The following is a 16,429-nucleotide window of genomic DNA, read 5'->3' as shown; positions in this document are numbered from 1 at the left end:
AGTGCAATATAGCTGCAATTTAAACTAGTGGATGCTTTAAGTGTTGATACTGTATGTTATGCTGGTTCGAGAATTAAAATCTGGTGAATGGTATGACTCAATTAACACATTGTAAAATAAATAAACTTAATTTGTAAAATACTTTTCTAACTTAAAGAGACCCAGAGGAGTTTGCTTTTGGTTATAAAAGAGTCTCATATTGGGCCAATTTTTGATAAATATATTGTCTTTATAGTTTTTGATATTATTATTTAGTGGTCGAGTCGCCCAGCATTTTCTAGTTTCGGTTTCCCAGACGCTGCCCGGCGGGTCATAGGATGCCTGATCGCTAGTTGGCATCGTTTATGGTCAGAACTACGACGGTATCTGATTGTCTTTAAACATCCGACTTTCATTCTTGATTGATGCTTTCGCTTTCGTCCGCCATCTTGTGTGAAAACATTTCGCTTTCCAAAACTCCTCGTAGTCCCTTTAAGCTTTTCATCTGTATTTGTAAAACATCTAGCTGAAACCATACTACAAATTATTTATGCAAAATCCAAAAATAATCAAATAATCACAATGCGACTACTTACCAAGTGCAGGCTCAGACAACCAATCACTGGCTTTGTTTACAGTGTAATCAACACCGATACTTACACTTCCTCGGCCTGCTGGGCCAAATCATTGACGAGGTCTTTCAATCTAAGACTAATATGTATAATTGGAAGAGCTGGTTGCAGGAGGCCTGACATCTCGGATCACTCAACTCACTTCATCAGCCACTCTAACTTCCCCTCCATACTATACTTAATGTGGATGTAATAGTCTTACATCTGTAGAACGTGAGCAAATTAACAATAGCACTGCAGCTTAATATTAGATATGCCTCAATTTACTGAAACCTAACACAGAAACTGCAACAGAGTTCAAATCAAAAGCCTAAACAAAACCCCAGCAAACTGAATATAAACTGACACATGAGCACACACCCCCACAGACACACACTTCCTCCCACAGACTCCTCATGTCCAGCTCCTCTAAACCTCTCATATGCCCCATTAACTGATTGGCCTCTGCAGAACGAGAGGTAAAGTCAAGCAGGGGGTGACAATGATTACACATCAGAGAGAGGATGGTGCACTGGTTGGAAACTCTGGATGAAACAAGGGCTTTACTGGGACATTACACACTGACAGGTTGGATCTTTAGTTGTGTACTTGTGTATCTGGTGTCCACCACCAAAATATAATCAACCCAGCTCTGCATCAAGGGGTGTAAATTGTACCCAAATAAACTTGCGCCCTTTTGAGACAACTTGTTGGCAGACAAATAGACAGGGGAGGAAATTATCCTTTGAACTTTATTAGCAAAGATAATTATCCCAGAAGGTAAATGCTGATTTCACATCTTCCATCACTTGCAGCTGTCAAACTCTGCTGCCCACGTTGCCTTGTTGCAAGCTCAAGTCTGTAACCGACCCTGACAATGATAAAGGCTGATGCCCCACAGTGGTGAGCCAAATTTTAAGCTAGTCAATCAACCACAAAACACCAATATTGCAGTCTGTCATATTTTGACAAGTGGCGAAGGCATACCGCCCGGCCTGTGTAGTGCACTGTTTTATAGGACTCCTGGTCAGTTAAGCGGCGTGCTGAGCTGTGCTGGATTAAAGAAAGCCTGGTAAATCACAGACTGTCTGAGAGAGCGATTGGTAACAGCTCTTGTGTCCTGAATGCTGAGAATGAGCTGACCCTGGGAGAAAAATACTAAAGAAGTGAGTTCGTGTTTCTCAGTCCTACCTCCAGTTTCTTGCCGTCCTCGTCATATACAGACATGGTGACCTCCACGTTTTTGGGCGTGGTCTTGCTTCCCTTGTCAAAGTCGCCTTGAACCAGAGTCACGTAGATGTCGTTTCGCACGTCGCCTTTAGAAAGCAGAAACAAACCTTCACTTTTCACAGACTGGCTTCATAGATTTAAAGTTCACCCTACTTAATATATGCATATTTCACAATAATAATATACCGACTTAATGGCTGATTTCAGTCTATTACATAACTTATGTCTTAATCAGACATCAATGAGCTATAATATGTTCTTTTTCTCGCCCACATTTTGTGAAATGGCAGACCTTACTGCTAAATCACTGACTGGATAAATGCAGTGTTGAGTCAGTCTGGAGACAAGTAGGTGAGGTGATGCTTTTTTAGAAAAAAAAAAAAGACTCCACCTGGCATGATGATCTCAGGGAAGCCCATCTTGCGAGCCACAGCTGTCGATCGGTCCACCAGGTGAGGGAAGTCCTTCCTTATCTGATGGATGTCTCCAGGAAGCAGCTTCAGAGTCACCCACAGGCCTGGTGGTGACGCATTGGAGGTAAAATGAGGGCGGGACCAAGATAATCAGGAAAAGACAGCGGCGGGAAAAGGCAAAGTGCCTCAGGAAAATACTAAAAAGAGATTTCTTGTTTTTTGCTTTTTTTAAACAGTCACTTGTCAAAAGTGACATGCAACAGCTTCAGGGCAAGACGCTAAATAGAGGCTCCCCTCAGGGATGTGATTAGGGGAGAATAACAGGGGGAAACAAGTGCATGTTTACCTTCTGCCTGGTTGCAAGTGACATGTAGGAAGGTGTGTGTAACATACTACAAAATCATGCTGGTGGTGGTGACATAAAAAAACAAACACAGTTGATCTCTTATTTGATGCAGCATCATGCTACCTGATATAGACGCATACATTATTTCCTCTATGCAGGATGTTCTCCCTGACCTGGACAGTACACCCTGTTACTCCAATTAAAAAAAAGAAATTCACACAGGCTTTGGCTTAAACAGAAGTGTGACGTCTTTCTGAGCACTGGCAGTGGGACAAAAATAATATGTTTTTTCTACAACAAAACAAAATGGGAGGGGGAAAAATCCTGTTTTCCAACTTACTGCAAATTTCATAATGCTCCAGACTTTTTCTTTAGGCCCTCTTCGTCTTCATATGAGAATATGTGACATTTATTGTAGAATATTTAAATTATGCAGTAATTCCCAGACTTCAATTATTGGGCTTGGAAAATCTGAGAGTGTGACACTTCTGAGGAAACTCCACGGTTCTGAATAAGTCTGAAACAAAAAGGCCCTCAGGGGGCATTCATGGGTCATATTTTCTATCAACTTAGCACCGGTGGCTGCTCAGCTTCTCTCCTGGTTGGAAGAGCCTCTTTTTCTTGCAGACCCAGCGTGGTGTGCCAGCCACAGCTCCGCAACCACACTCACTCTTACTGTAATATTCCCTTAAGAAAAACAAAGCAGCACAGATACATGCCCCCTTAACAAAACTGGAAATGACTAAAAAAAACAAAAAAAAAACAAACACCCAATTAAGCAGTCGCCCTGTTGCGCGCCCCTTCACAGGCCACCAAAACGAGCAATGTTTGTGAACCCTGAAGCTTCATTCACTTCCACGTTGCAGGCCCCATATTGTTATGAGTGACACATCTCTCGCTAGTCTAGCTGGAAGCCTTTTGTTATGCGAGCGTGACCGAAACAGCTGCTCTCAGTACGCTGCTGTTCATCCCAGTGTGGGCCGGAGCAGACCTGACATTTATCCAAGTACATCTTCATAGGGCATGACAATGCCATGGAGGCTGTCATGTTGCTTCTGCCCTCCCAGAGCAAATCCCTCCGACGGCTAATGTTGTTCTTCTAACCACAGATGTCAAGTCACTGATAAGATCCAGTCTCCGCACAAGACTCACCAGCTTAATTAACAGCTGGATTACTTAGATCCTGTAGTCATGGTGATGAGTCCCAACTATTTATAGTATGAGCGGTGATTTATAATGTGAGCACTTGACAAAGAATTATGTTCTTATTAGCAAGATGAACAGTTTCAACACCCTGCCAGTGCAGTGGGTGTAGCGGTGTCGTATCTGAGCAGCACAATGAGATGGAGCTGAGGCTACGTTACCCTCCGACCTTAGCTACAATGTTATGATATTTAGAAGAGATGGAGGATGAAGACAGAACTTTTTCTACATGGATAACAACACACACTCAAATATGCTAAATAAAAACATCTACGTGTGTCTTTTGTTTTTAATTCTATTACAGTTTTGGCACGCACTGCACTCATCAGCTTTCTGAAGAGGATAATATGAGCCAAAACACTGATTCACAGGATTACTTTTTTTTTATTATCTACATGGGAGTTTTAGTGTGGGTTTCCCCCTCTGTATCTGGATGTCAACCAACTCCAATGTCAGTTTGAAAGAAAAATCATGCATCATGCAGCGTAACCTATTGATTTGGACCAGTTTTTGATCTGTGTTGAATTTTCATCAGGTTGCTTTACATTGTGTTGATGAATGATAAATGTTGGACAGTAGAGGAGCAGAGTTTCCTCCTTGGCCCTAGTTCTTTGCACCGTACCTTGACCCTTGTGATTGACCTCTTTGGCGGTGATAACTTTGTTGATGACTGTCTGGAGGAAGTCGTTCTCTCCTGCCACCCTGGGTGAGAAACGGGAGATGTTCAGCTGCTTGTGGCGAATGGCGTCATCCAACGCTAGCCTGCAGTATGCACACAACAGGCGAACACCACAGAGAAGGAGAGATGGCGGAGAGAGAAGGAGAAGGAGGAGGAGGAGGAGGTGGAGGAGGTGCGGGGCAAGAAGAGCCACAAAGTGACGGTTTGTGAGGAGGGGAGTGGGATGAGAGGAGAGAGACAGAGAGAAAGAGAGAGAGACACACCGAAGAGTGATGCGAATACCGTGACAGACACAAAGCCACTTGTTAGCAGTTAACAGTGAGGCAGGATGGGTAATGAAAGAAACACACAAAGAAATCATTGTTTAGGAAATTATGCCCAGTCAGCATTTATAGAGCCACTGCAGCAGTGAGGAGCTTGACCTTCCCGCAGTCGGCCTAGGAATGGTTTAAAAGCGGGAAACTTAAAATCACACTTTGTAAAAGCCTGTATAAATATATCCGATCCCTCACTGTCGCTCTGCTGTCATGGAAAAAGCTAACTAAACTAAAATATAACATTTTGTTCTCCATGGGGCTTCAGGCGTCGAGAGCTACGAACTGATCGAAACAAGTGACACACGGAGCATAAGAAAGCAGCAGATGTGTTCTGGGAAGCGCCACATGTGTGGCAGCTGTGAGAGTCTGATGTGTGCAGGGACAGCATCTGCAGTGTAGAGGGCTCTGTGTAAACACAGGGAAGGGGAGAAAAAAAGCATGGAGGTGAAGACAGTGATGATGTCAGCATGGAGGAGACAGTAAAGGATTTCTGTCTCCAGAACGCGTCCGACAAATCAAAACCAATACAAGCAACAAAAGTAGAATAAGGGGAAAGGCAAAGGTTTGTACATTCATATGGGGAAAAAACAATGTAGGAAAACAAGACACAGGGTTTTCACTAGATTTGATGTTTACAGAAATGCTGAGATGGACACTGTGGGGGTTTGAGACAGAGGCCAGGGCATGATGGGAAGAAAATCTGAAACCAAAATAACTAATACTAGATAATAAAAACCTGAAACCTTGTTTCATAATGAGTTTTTATAACTGTCAATCAAAACTTCCATAACCCCAAGGTGGCAGTTTCATTTCAACCAATTTTGGTTTTTTGGTTGTTGCCCAATATTCAAGTTACAATGATACAGAGAAAAACAAAATCCTCACATCTGAGAGGCTGTAATCAAGAACATTTGGCCCATTTGCTCAATAAATCACTTCAAAGCTGCATCACTTTGTAAAAATCGCTGTCAGTTAATTTTCCGTCTCCGGCTAATTGATGATCTCAGCACAACATTAAATAATCCATCATCTAAATGCAGGCTGATTTGTGTCTATACAACGTGCCAGAGATGAGGTCAACAGTGTCTCAGACTTATAATGGAGTGCCTGCAGGAAGAAGACGGAAAAAATAACAAGAACAAAAACTTATTTCAACAGGATTTTGATCCATCTCATCCGTTTTCTGAAAGCCATTTCCATTTCTGCTCGGATGCCAGGACTCTATCCAAATTACATCGCTACGTCAAACCTTCCCTAAATAGCTCCCTCACTTCCTGTCATTTGGTGGTCTTGAAAAACAACATGCGGCGATGGGTTATGGAGCCGCTATTTCTGAATTTCATCTGTGAAAACTCGGTGGCAAATATTCACACTTAGGACATAAATAACCCCTTGTAGATCCCGTTCTTTTCTTCACACTGCGAGGCTCTAATTTCCATGATTTATGTTCACAGATAAAACTGTTAAGTGAGGTGATCTGCCAGCTAAACTGGCTGAATCTGAAGCATTTCCAATTATGCAGGAAATCACGTTAAGGAAAAGGTTACTTTGGCTCTGAACGCCGTCCTACGAGAAAGGCAGCAGTTAATGAGATTGCCTTAATTGAGTCAGCAGGGAATAGGAGAGCACTACTGTCTTAAAACCCCTGCTAATCAGGTGTCAAGTATTCAAGGCTTGAAAAGAAATCATTTTTAAATAATACAGTCACTGCACCTCTGACGTATTTTAAATCCCCAGAATAATGGATAGAAGTGTGAGAGCAGAGCGGCGTCACCCTCGCTGTTTTGTGCAACATCATCATCCCAGCTTTAAGAAACTCTGCGCCCCTTTATGTGTACATGTCGTTTATTCTGTTGATGCCGAACAATGCACTTACGGCTGAAATGGGATAAAGTGCTGCTTGTCCTCATCGTCCATTTTGCCCGTTATGATGTCGGTGACATCCATTACTGAGGGAAAACAAAAGAGAGGGATGTTAAAACAGTCTGGAGGCCCGGAGAGTGCAGGACAGCTGTGAGAGGGAGGGAGACGGATAACCGCATGGTAAGGCCACATTAGAGGTAAGAGCAGTTCCACCTGACCACGGCTCTTCTTCGTTGAAAGCAAATTAAGGTGTGTGTGTGTGGGGGGGGGGCGGGGGGGGGGGTTTGCAGACAAAGAGGTCTGGTTTATGTCCATTTCGAATGACTGCGACATCTGTGACTGTCATGGCTGAACAGGAGAGAAAAACAGAATGCACATCTGACTACACATACATATGTAACGATAAAACCAATCAAATAACATCAGCTTTCTTTACATTTCTAGTGGTCTAAACACAACGGGGTCTTGATGTGCGGTCTAATATGCCACCCACAAAGCTGCACTGAAAACTATTGTACAATCTATAAATATTAGATCATGCACTAAAACTGTTTACGAGAGTGATGCTGCAGTACGTAGTAAAATTATACAGAACTGGGTGGTGTCACGGCGCTGGAATAACGGCTCCACCACTTCCAAACACATGATTCACTGAGGCAGGGTTTTTTTTTTTATTGGCTGACTGTGCAGAGTGAACAAAGGTGAGGAGCTGGAGCCAAAACAGATTCTTTGCATTTGTCAGTCCTGCAGGCTTCAAGTGAAGTGACAGACAGACAGACTGACAGACTGACAGACAGGGCCGGGGCCGGGGCCGTCTGCAGTGATGGGCTCCAGTGTGTGTGAATGCACCTTTTTTATTCTACAGGCCAGAGGTCGACCGGGTAAAAGCCTTTCGCAACCAAGTTCCCAAAAGAGCAAAAAAAATCAAGCCCTCTCCCTCCATCACGCTGTGCACAGCAGCAATGATGATGTCTTAATACAAGCCCCTCGCAAATGAAGCTGTCATTTACCTTCCCATTCAAGTGGCACTGGGAAAGAGACACCGAAAGAAGGGTATAATTTTCTCTGTTGGACAACAGTGGGCACAACTCCAATCTAATTAGTTTACAATACGCCTGGCAGCTCGCCAACGGGAGATAAATCTAACTCTAATTCTTCTTTCTACTTTAGCAGAATATCTCTGGCTGTTGGCCAATACATATATTCATCTATGCACAAGAAATTTGGCACAAGACTTAACTCTGAACTGTAACACCAAGCGAGGCGTCCGTTCTTGTGGTTTACACATTGTATTCAAAGTCACATAAAGTTCTGAGGTAATCCGTGTAACCTCGGGCTACAGCGGGTTCATCACAGAGTCTCTGTGTAGTCTGCGTTACCTGCCACTCCAAAGGGCCGCCTCAGTCCTGACGTCAGCTTCTTGGTGTTGTTGTCTCGTAGCTCCATGCGTCCCACTCTGACAATCTGACACACAAAGCTGATCTTCTCTCTTTTAAGATCTTCACTACCCAAATCCTAAGAAAAGAAAAGAAAAGAAAAGAAAAAGTTTGGAGATGCTTGACAATAAGTTATTATCACATCGAAATCCATAAGTCATGTCAGGCTGCAGAAACGTCACACACAACAACTGATGGATTAATAGCACCTCCGTAAGTGAGGATGAGTTTGTGTTGGGAGCAAACTTTTCCGCCACAAACTGCTTCAGCAAAAAAAAAAATCTGTGATTGTGTCCACAGATTCATTTCCTGTGGGCAATACCTTCCAAAACTAGCAAAGTGCTCCCAGCGGGTGCATGCTGACCCTTCTGCCCTTGGGCTTCCATTAGATAGAGGTGACTGCCTTGGTAAATATATACAGCGAGCCGGGCTCTTTCGGAGAGAGCTTAACAAATACAGGCTCTGCAAACAGGCTCCCACATGCCTCATAACATGGCTGAATAAACAGTGCGCTACCGCGAGCAAAGCGCGCGTGCCCACACATAAGCAAACACACTCACTGTGAAGACCGCCCGCAGATTATGAAGCTGGTCGATGTCTTTCACGAGACCTGAACTTGACCATTTCACCAAGTAGTTTTCACTGTGGAGGAGAAAGGACAGAGAAAACGTGACTCATTATTATAAAATGTCAAATTCTCATACTTTGCCTTGAACCATCCGTGATACAGTGAAACAAAGCAACCAGATGCATGAACTAGAGTTTTCTCAAAACGCTGCAGAAGCCTGAGCGTTAATCCAGACACCGATCCGCTTTGGGAAACGAAAATGCACAACTGATGTTGGATGAAAAAACGAAAAAAACATTCCACAGCTGAGCCGCTCTACTTGTGATAATTTGCTGTCACAATCCTAAAACAATAGAAAATCCCTGGGCAGTAGGCTGCGCTTGTTATGGTCATGTTCTTGCACGGTGTGTGTGTGTGTGTGTGTGTGTGTGTGTGCTCGTTTGTACTTTCTGGACACATTACCTGGTTCATAAAAGGCTGTGGATTTAATCTTCTGTTAGTCAAGGGCAAATCTAAAGTCATCATCGAATGACTCAGTTTAACTTCATCGCATATTCACTTCATTTGATGATGTTGCCTTGAAGTCAAATGAGGTCAAAAGTGATGGCTTGTAATACCAAAGGCTCAAACATTCAAACTATTGAAAGCAAATTAAACTATTTCAGACCAAAATGTAAAAACTTGGGATGTAGTTACTAAGTGTGTGACCTTGAGTTTAACTTTGATTTGAAAAGCATCTACATAATGTAAGCTAGAGCCAAATAGAGGATAAATAGGTGTGTGGGTTGGTTGTTCTCCAGTTTAGACTGCATCGTCTTTAACATTCCTCCACTGGCAGAAGGTGCTTACAAGTCAAAGAAAGAAGAGTGAACACGCTCCCGTGGGTTTACCTGATAAACTTGGACTCCACTGGGTCGTACAGTGACATGAGGACCTCTGCATCCTCGCCGATCTTACACACCACGTTCTTCAGAGTCACGAAGAGGGCGAACGCTGGAGTGGAAGCAAACTTCGCTTGCCTGGTCAGATCGATATTCTGCTTCTGAGACTGTCGGGGAGAAACAGAGGTATCACATTCAATACCGGCTATTCTTCCATGGCTTTCATGCGGGTATAGGTCCACGAACCATCTTCAACAATTATCTCGCACGAAGAGCCGTTATACATCTCTTCCACCCTGCTGTTTTTTTTCTCTTTCCTTAACTGCACCTGTTTGACTCAGGCTGAGATTCAATGACCCAGAAAGAACAAGATCGAGATGTAACTACAGTCAGATCACACTGTGGAGCCTACATGTCCATTCACGGTGTGCACTAATGTGCTTTTACTTATCTTTGATGTACCATCTGGATAACAACCAGAGTTTAGCTGCAGGTGTAAAAATGATGTTTAAGTAGGGTGTCGGGTCCCCCTCTATCTTTACCTTCTCCTCTTGGATACGGTCCTCGATTTGTTTTGAGGCAGCCTCGTGTGCTCTGAACAGGTTGATGGTGCTGGTGAGCTCTGGGTCCAATATGTTTCCATCTTTGTCTCTGACAACCAGATCAAGATCCAAGTACCTGGTGTAAAAAAAAAACAATGCAAGAGAATTAACAAGTGCCAGAGCATACTGTGGTAAATATTGTCAAGGCATGGTTTCAGCACAAAGCACATTTTCTCCTCATATAATACTCCCTCAGCCCAATTGTTATTTTTCAAAGCTCCTCTCTTTTTTCCAGCTCTTTTTTCTACGGAGCCAGCATGCTGCCAACATGCACTCAGTGTAGTTCATCACCTCATCGCTGTTTTCTGCAGAAGCAAAAGCCTTTTCTCTACCTGGCCAAAGGTTTAAAGTTTCATCACCAGAGCAGAATGGAGCTTCACAGTTTTAATTTTCGACCGATTTTCTAGGCCCAGTGCAGACACAGCAAGAGCTGTCTTTTCATGATGGAATACACTACGGTTTGCTGAAGCTGAATCCCTCCAGTTTTCTTCAAGCTAAGTGATGACCTGTCATTCTCTATTGACTGACACTGCTGACCTATTCCAACAGGAGTCATTTTCCCGAATAGATATGAGGATAAAGGGACATAAGCTGTGGGGAGGGAAGGACACCACTAAGAGCCTCTTAAGACTGGATCCTCACTTGTTGCCGTAGTCTATCTTGGAGGTGACTCTCTGCTTGAGCTCTGTGAGCTCGTCCTGCGGGAGGGTGCCGGACAGGATCTGGGAACGCCATTCGATGAGGTCGTAGATCATGTCGCGGACCGAGTTGAACATCTCGCGTTTGTCCCCCTGTCGATGGAGACGGATGGAGGAATATCAGAAGTGTTGTTTTGTCAAGAAGGCTGGTCTCAGGTCAGCCGTTAAGTCATTAATAGCAGTACAGGACAGAGCAGGTGAACAAAATGGATGAACTGATGACCAGGTGGAAATACTTTGAATTATGTCGACATAAATATCCCAATCATTAATTCATCTTGTGAGGTCAAATCAAACACAGATGACAATATTCAAAAACAGCAAAACAGTTCAGCTGATTAATTTTTATAGTTCATTATGAACTTCATGAATAAAGTGATTGGGAATATATTATTGATCATGCATTATATGGGCCAAGGTATACAGTAATACATCCATCTGTTTCTATGTTTTTTCAAAAGAGAAACAGCTCTTGGCTTTCTTCAGCAAACGCTGAAAAAGCTATAGCTGAAACGTGTCCGTTTTCAGCAAACGCTGAAGAAAGCCACAAGCTGAAACACGTCCGTTTTGACGCTGCTGTGTGTCAATAAAAGACTGTATTAATAGTGATTTGTGAGTGCTGACATTTCGTTGTTTTCCATTTTGAAAAGACAAACAAAACAAAACAGAACAAAAAAACATAAGACGATACAGAATAACAGATGTGACTAACATATAGGATGGAACTTAAATGTCATATGCTCTTCCATACACACTGTGTGGAGTGTGAGTGTATGTGTGTTTCCACAGGGAGAGGACGCACTGACTTACCACATACAAGTCCCTCCATATTGTGGCCCATTCCCGCAGCGTGGTGGTAACTTCCTGAACCAGGGGCAGCTCAGTGGGAATGACAGTCTCCTTTTGCCTGTAGTGACAGTAAACAAATGTGACCTGGTGATTATGTGTCGTTCATGCCCTTTCCTTTCCTCTCCACGCCGAGACAAACGTGTCCGATCACAGTCACAGTGTGAGGAGAGACAGCAGGGAAAACAGTCTCTCATCACACATGTGTTCCTTCCACTATTAGAGAGTAAACATGTTTGCTGTTACACGAGGAATATTAAGATAAATTTCTCAGCTTTGTTCAAATCCTTCACTAATAATTCCATGTAATAAATAAACAAATAAATAAATAGATGAATAAATCCTCAAGGTTCTCACTTTGAAGTGTAGGGTTTACTGTTTTTGTGTTGAGACAGGGAAATCAAAGAGGACAGATCAAACCGTGAGTGCCACGAGTTGTGAAACAACAAACGAACGTGTCACATCATATCAACAGCAGGCCCTCTCGGCTGAAACACCCTCTGAGGCTGTCAACAACACGTGACTTAACCATCCAGCCTCAAAGTGGGTCAGAAAATACGTTGCTGGGTCAAACTTCTCAATTAAATTTTTTTCATATTTGTCTTTCACTGTTGTTGCCGGCAACATAACTCAAACCTGCCACAAAAGCAGAAGCAACATTCTGGCTTGTGAAAAAAATAAAGTCATTCAGAAGGGGAAGTAAGAAAAATACTAACCCACTGCCCTCGACTGTGGCCTCTTTCAGGTGAATATAGCAAGCAGGAAATATGCCCTGGAGGGGGGAAGAGATAACATTACAGACAACAGTATGTGATGTAACTGGGACAGAAGTTGGACAGCTGAAAAACTGAAGCTATAAAAGATAAAGTAACAGATATGAAAACAATGTTAACTGCTCACTCACCTTTTTGGATTTTCTCCTCAGCCTATGCCCTCTGTACCAGTCTGATGGAGAACAGAATTAAGTTAAATGCAGCTTATCTGTTTTATTATTCTATTATAAATCATAACATCGTATGAGCTGTGCATGTAACACAAATTGCATCATGAAAGCTGAAGTGTGTGGGCCGGCTAATACAGGAAGGAACACACACCATTGTAATTGCTTATTGAACACATGAATGAAAATTTGACGGAACAAAGACTGATGACAGCGAAATAACGTCCGGCGCTGGGGTGTCAGCTCCGATCTCGCGTGTCATCAGTAAGCGCGCTCTCACCTTCATATGTCTCAAGTATGTGCACTGTGTCTCCAATCTGCAGCGACAGCTCCTCCTCTCCCCGGGCATCGTAGTTATAGATTGCTGCAGAGAGATGACGGGGGACAATATAAGTGGGGGGGGGGGAGAGATATTACAGGAGAAGGAGGAGGGGGGGAGAAGGCAATAAAAGGATCTGGCTCCCTCGTGGCGCTAATTGTGCGCCACAGCAATGTTGTGTAGTGGAGGCACCGCGCATCCACGGGACGCCCACCCACGCTGTCTGACACCAGTCAGTGGGCCTGGCACTATTGATGCTGTAACATCAACACTTCCCCACCGCCCACTGAAGAGAAACCAGTAATGAGGGAGAAAGCCAAAACAACAATGATGCTAAATGAAAAAGAGAGATTTCCTCAGAATTACACTACAGTCCTTAGATGGAGGAAAAAACAAAACAGGTGACATGAGGATGCTTCTCTGGTTTTTTTTTTCTTTTTTTCTGTTAGTCAGCACTACAAAAGCATATTTTTTTGTCGACAGGGTTTGTATGCTAAATGACTGAACATGAGTCTAGTCTACAGAACAATGCAAAGAGGAAACCACCAACATGCTCTGACAGGTTCAATCAAACTACAAAGCAACCACAAAGCTGTCAGCTGTGTGTGGATGGATCTGACACATCTTTACAGCACTACATAAGAGAAATGCTAAAATCTCTCTCCCCTTACAGAGTTGGAAAACATAACTGGAATCAGTCCAAATCCAAATCAGTACTTCTTTTAGGATTTCTAACTTTCCACCAAATTTCTCAAAAACTCTGCATAAATGAGATATCCTGCAAACAAACAGCTAAGCATGGCAGAAATCATGAATCTCTAATTAGCAGACTGTTCCCTCTGATGTCACTGATTCAAGAGCCGACACGCACGGCGTCCCCTGTCCTTTCATCAGAGGTACGTCAAGATGTCAAGGTCGTGTCAGAGCGACAATAAAAAAAAATCCTGACTGGTGACACATGTTCTCTCATTTAGTGGAAAGGTGAACAAGGTGTCGCCGCTGTCAAACCAGCCATGACCGACACCTGTCTTTGAGAGAGAGGCTATACGAGGGCGGCCACACACAAACACAATCTATACACTGACAGCATGACAGGTGGCTGTGGAGGTGTTGTGAGGGGAAATGGTACAAGTGTGTGTGTGTGTGTGTGTGTGTGTGTGCACGTCCTGCAGAGGGAGTGTACACGGGGGCCACTTCAGCAGAGGTTTCCAGAGGTGAATGACGACTTAATTAAAAAAAAAAAAAAGAAAAAAAAAAAAAGAGGACCCTCGCCTGCAGGGCAGCGGCTGGCGCTTTTCCCAGCATGCTGATGGTGCATCAGATGAATCGAGCTTTTTTTTTGTGTGTGTGTTTTTTTCTCCCACAGTCACCTGCCATCTGAGGATCCCATTCTATTTCATTAACATATCAGCTGGCACACAATGTTTTTCTCTTCTTTTTTTTTTGGTTGCCATTTAGCTCTTAAGCTATAATGGTGGACAATTATCGAGAACAAAGCATTTCTGTTTCTGGCACTTTTGCAAAAGAGGTGAAATCTTTTTATGTATTTTACTCCCACGCAGTAGATTACAGCAGGTCTTTTCCTGTGACAAATTATCAGAGAGTCACTGAGGGCAACTCGTTTTTTTTCCTACATTTCTACTTTTTTTCATCTCATCAGACAAAGTGAAAAAAGTGTTTATCATTTACAATTCTTTTAAAGATGTTGTAATTCATCATTAAAGGGGAACTATGCAAGTTTGGGTGTTATTCCGCTGTTTTGCTAACCCTCCTCCAGGCCATGTGCATTTGTTATATAACATATATAATGTTACGACGTGTATATTTGTGTAGTCTTATCTGTCATAAACAAGAGAAGTTTGTGTTGCAAAGTTGGTTTTTGGCCAAGAGACGCTCTGTGGAAGGCAGAGAGCCTCCATTCTCCCTCATAATAAGTCCCAGGCCACCACAATTATTTGGAAGCTGTTTAATTGAGGTAAAAATGTAGCAAAGTTAAGGTTAAAATCCTGCAAAATTCCTCTTTTACATGAATAATGACGACCAAATTATTTAGATTTCTGGTTCTGCACAGGACAAAAACACTAAAAGAATGAGGCACTGAATTATACCACACTTACAAAGGCTGCTCCAATCACAGAGAAAACCAATTAACAGTACAGTATGTGTCTGCTATAGAAGAGGTTGGACAATCTTGTAACACTGTATAATTGAACAATCAATGCAACATAAGGCAACTTTATAAAGGTACGAAAAGGTCACAGAGTTGTGAGGCGAATGTCTGCTCCCTCAGCTGCAAACGATGTAAAAAAGAAAAAAAGAAAAAGTAATTTCAAGAGAAAATGTCACAAAAATAAAGTGGTAGAGCCAACCCTCACCAGCACTGAGAGGTGTTTGCTTCATGCAAATGCTAAAATGACACTATGTTTTAGCCAGCCACTTTTGAGTGGAGGGCCTAAAATGCCCCCATGCAGCCTGTTTCATTCAACCCTGAGCCGTTTTGTTATCAAAGTGTATGTGCATATACACGTGCGTGTCCACAATGCATTTTGTGATCCCCCAGAACAATCCGACGTGCCCGGCGAATCCACCAGAACACGAGCCCCGGGTTGACAATTGAACAAAGACCCCAGGAAATGAATTCAGCGGTACCACACTGAGACACAAAAGGTACCTACAGGGGGGGAGAAAGCAACAAAACAATGGGAAGGGAGGTGGGATTAATCTGTGTGCAGCCATTAGAGAGCGGCCCGGTCACTGTACAGCAGGGTGCGCTCAATTAAACTATCATTAAGAGTAGCCAGGAAAGCATATAAAGCCATCAACTGCTGCATCTGTGTGTTTTTGTTTGGAACTGGGTCGGCAGGTCCAGCTGATTCGGCATGTTATCTAAATGGCAGATGCTGAAGGGGGGGAGCAGCCCAAACAAAAGCTCTTATGGAGGCATAAAGCTTAATAATTCATCGTAAAATGAAAAACCGCCCGTGTGATTACTTCCAATAAGACGAGGCCTCATATCAAACAAATGGGAGCCCAGAGAGTTGGTGTATAGCTACTCTCACCGGGCAACGAGGTGCAATTCTGAAATGAAAACATGACGACAACACGGGGAGACATCACCGACTAAAATCGCGACCATCAAACACGACCTTGACGTGTGAGGTGATGCGAGCGGTTTGGGTCACATGGTGGGGGTTGAGTGACAGCTCTGATTGCTCATAAACCTGGATTAGCATCCACAAGAGTAAACCGACGTCAATTAGGAAGCAGTGAGGGAGATACAAATCTATCAGAGGAAGAAGAAGGTAGAGAAGATGAGGAAGTGGACTACATTCTCCCCCCCGGAGTGTGGCATGCAAATGATTTTCTGGAAACAGGATAAACAGCAGCATTATCTTCTGGGGGCTCATTACCATACACAACCTCTCGCATAAGGCTGAGCAAACTCGGAGAACATTATCATCAGTAGGAAACGAGCGAGGAATCAGATTACAGACCCAT

The 16,429-nt window shown here is 43.2% G+C and overlaps 1 protein-coding gene across 2 annotated transcripts in view; it reads right to left on the bottom strand.

The window, feature by feature from the left end:
- dock1 (dedicator of cytokinesis 1) overlaps nucleotides 1-16,429 on the bottom strand; it is a 181,537-nt gene that overhangs the window by 148,651 nt on the left and 16,457 nt on the right. The window contains exons 2-14 of one of the 2 annotated variants that reach the window (XM_085760739.1): nucleotides 12,893-12,976; nucleotides 12,577-12,617; nucleotides 12,389-12,444; nucleotides 11,637-11,733; nucleotides 10,771-10,919; nucleotides 10,069-10,204; nucleotides 9,536-9,693; nucleotides 8,638-8,719; nucleotides 8,021-8,156; nucleotides 6,655-6,727; nucleotides 4,405-4,544; nucleotides 2,212-2,337; nucleotides 1,782-1,906 (exon numbers count right to left, since the gene is read on the bottom strand). In XM_085760739.1, coding sequence (XP_085616865.1) covers nucleotides 1,782-1,906; nucleotides 2,212-2,337; nucleotides 4,405-4,544; nucleotides 6,655-6,727; nucleotides 8,021-8,156; nucleotides 8,638-8,719; nucleotides 9,536-9,693; nucleotides 10,069-10,204; nucleotides 10,771-10,919; nucleotides 11,637-11,733; nucleotides 12,389-12,444; nucleotides 12,577-12,617; nucleotides 12,893-12,976 — 1,403 coding nt within the window. The remainder of the gene's footprint in view (nucleotides 1-1,781; nucleotides 1,907-2,211; nucleotides 2,338-4,404; nucleotides 4,545-6,654; nucleotides 6,728-8,020; nucleotides 8,157-8,637; nucleotides 8,720-9,535; nucleotides 9,694-10,068; nucleotides 10,205-10,770; nucleotides 10,920-11,636; nucleotides 11,734-12,388; nucleotides 12,445-12,576; nucleotides 12,618-12,892; nucleotides 12,977-16,429) is intronic. The other variant, XM_085760740.1, reaches the window with a different exon arrangement.

The sequence above is a fragment of the Trachurus japonicus genome, chromosome 19 (genome assembly GCF_045865225.1).
Source record: "Trachurus japonicus isolate A0001 chromosome 19, Traja_1.0".
Taxonomy (NCBI): Eukaryota; Metazoa; Chordata; class Actinopteri; order Carangiformes; family Carangidae; genus Trachurus; species Trachurus japonicus.
This window is presented reverse-complemented; position numbering and strand designations above follow the sequence as displayed.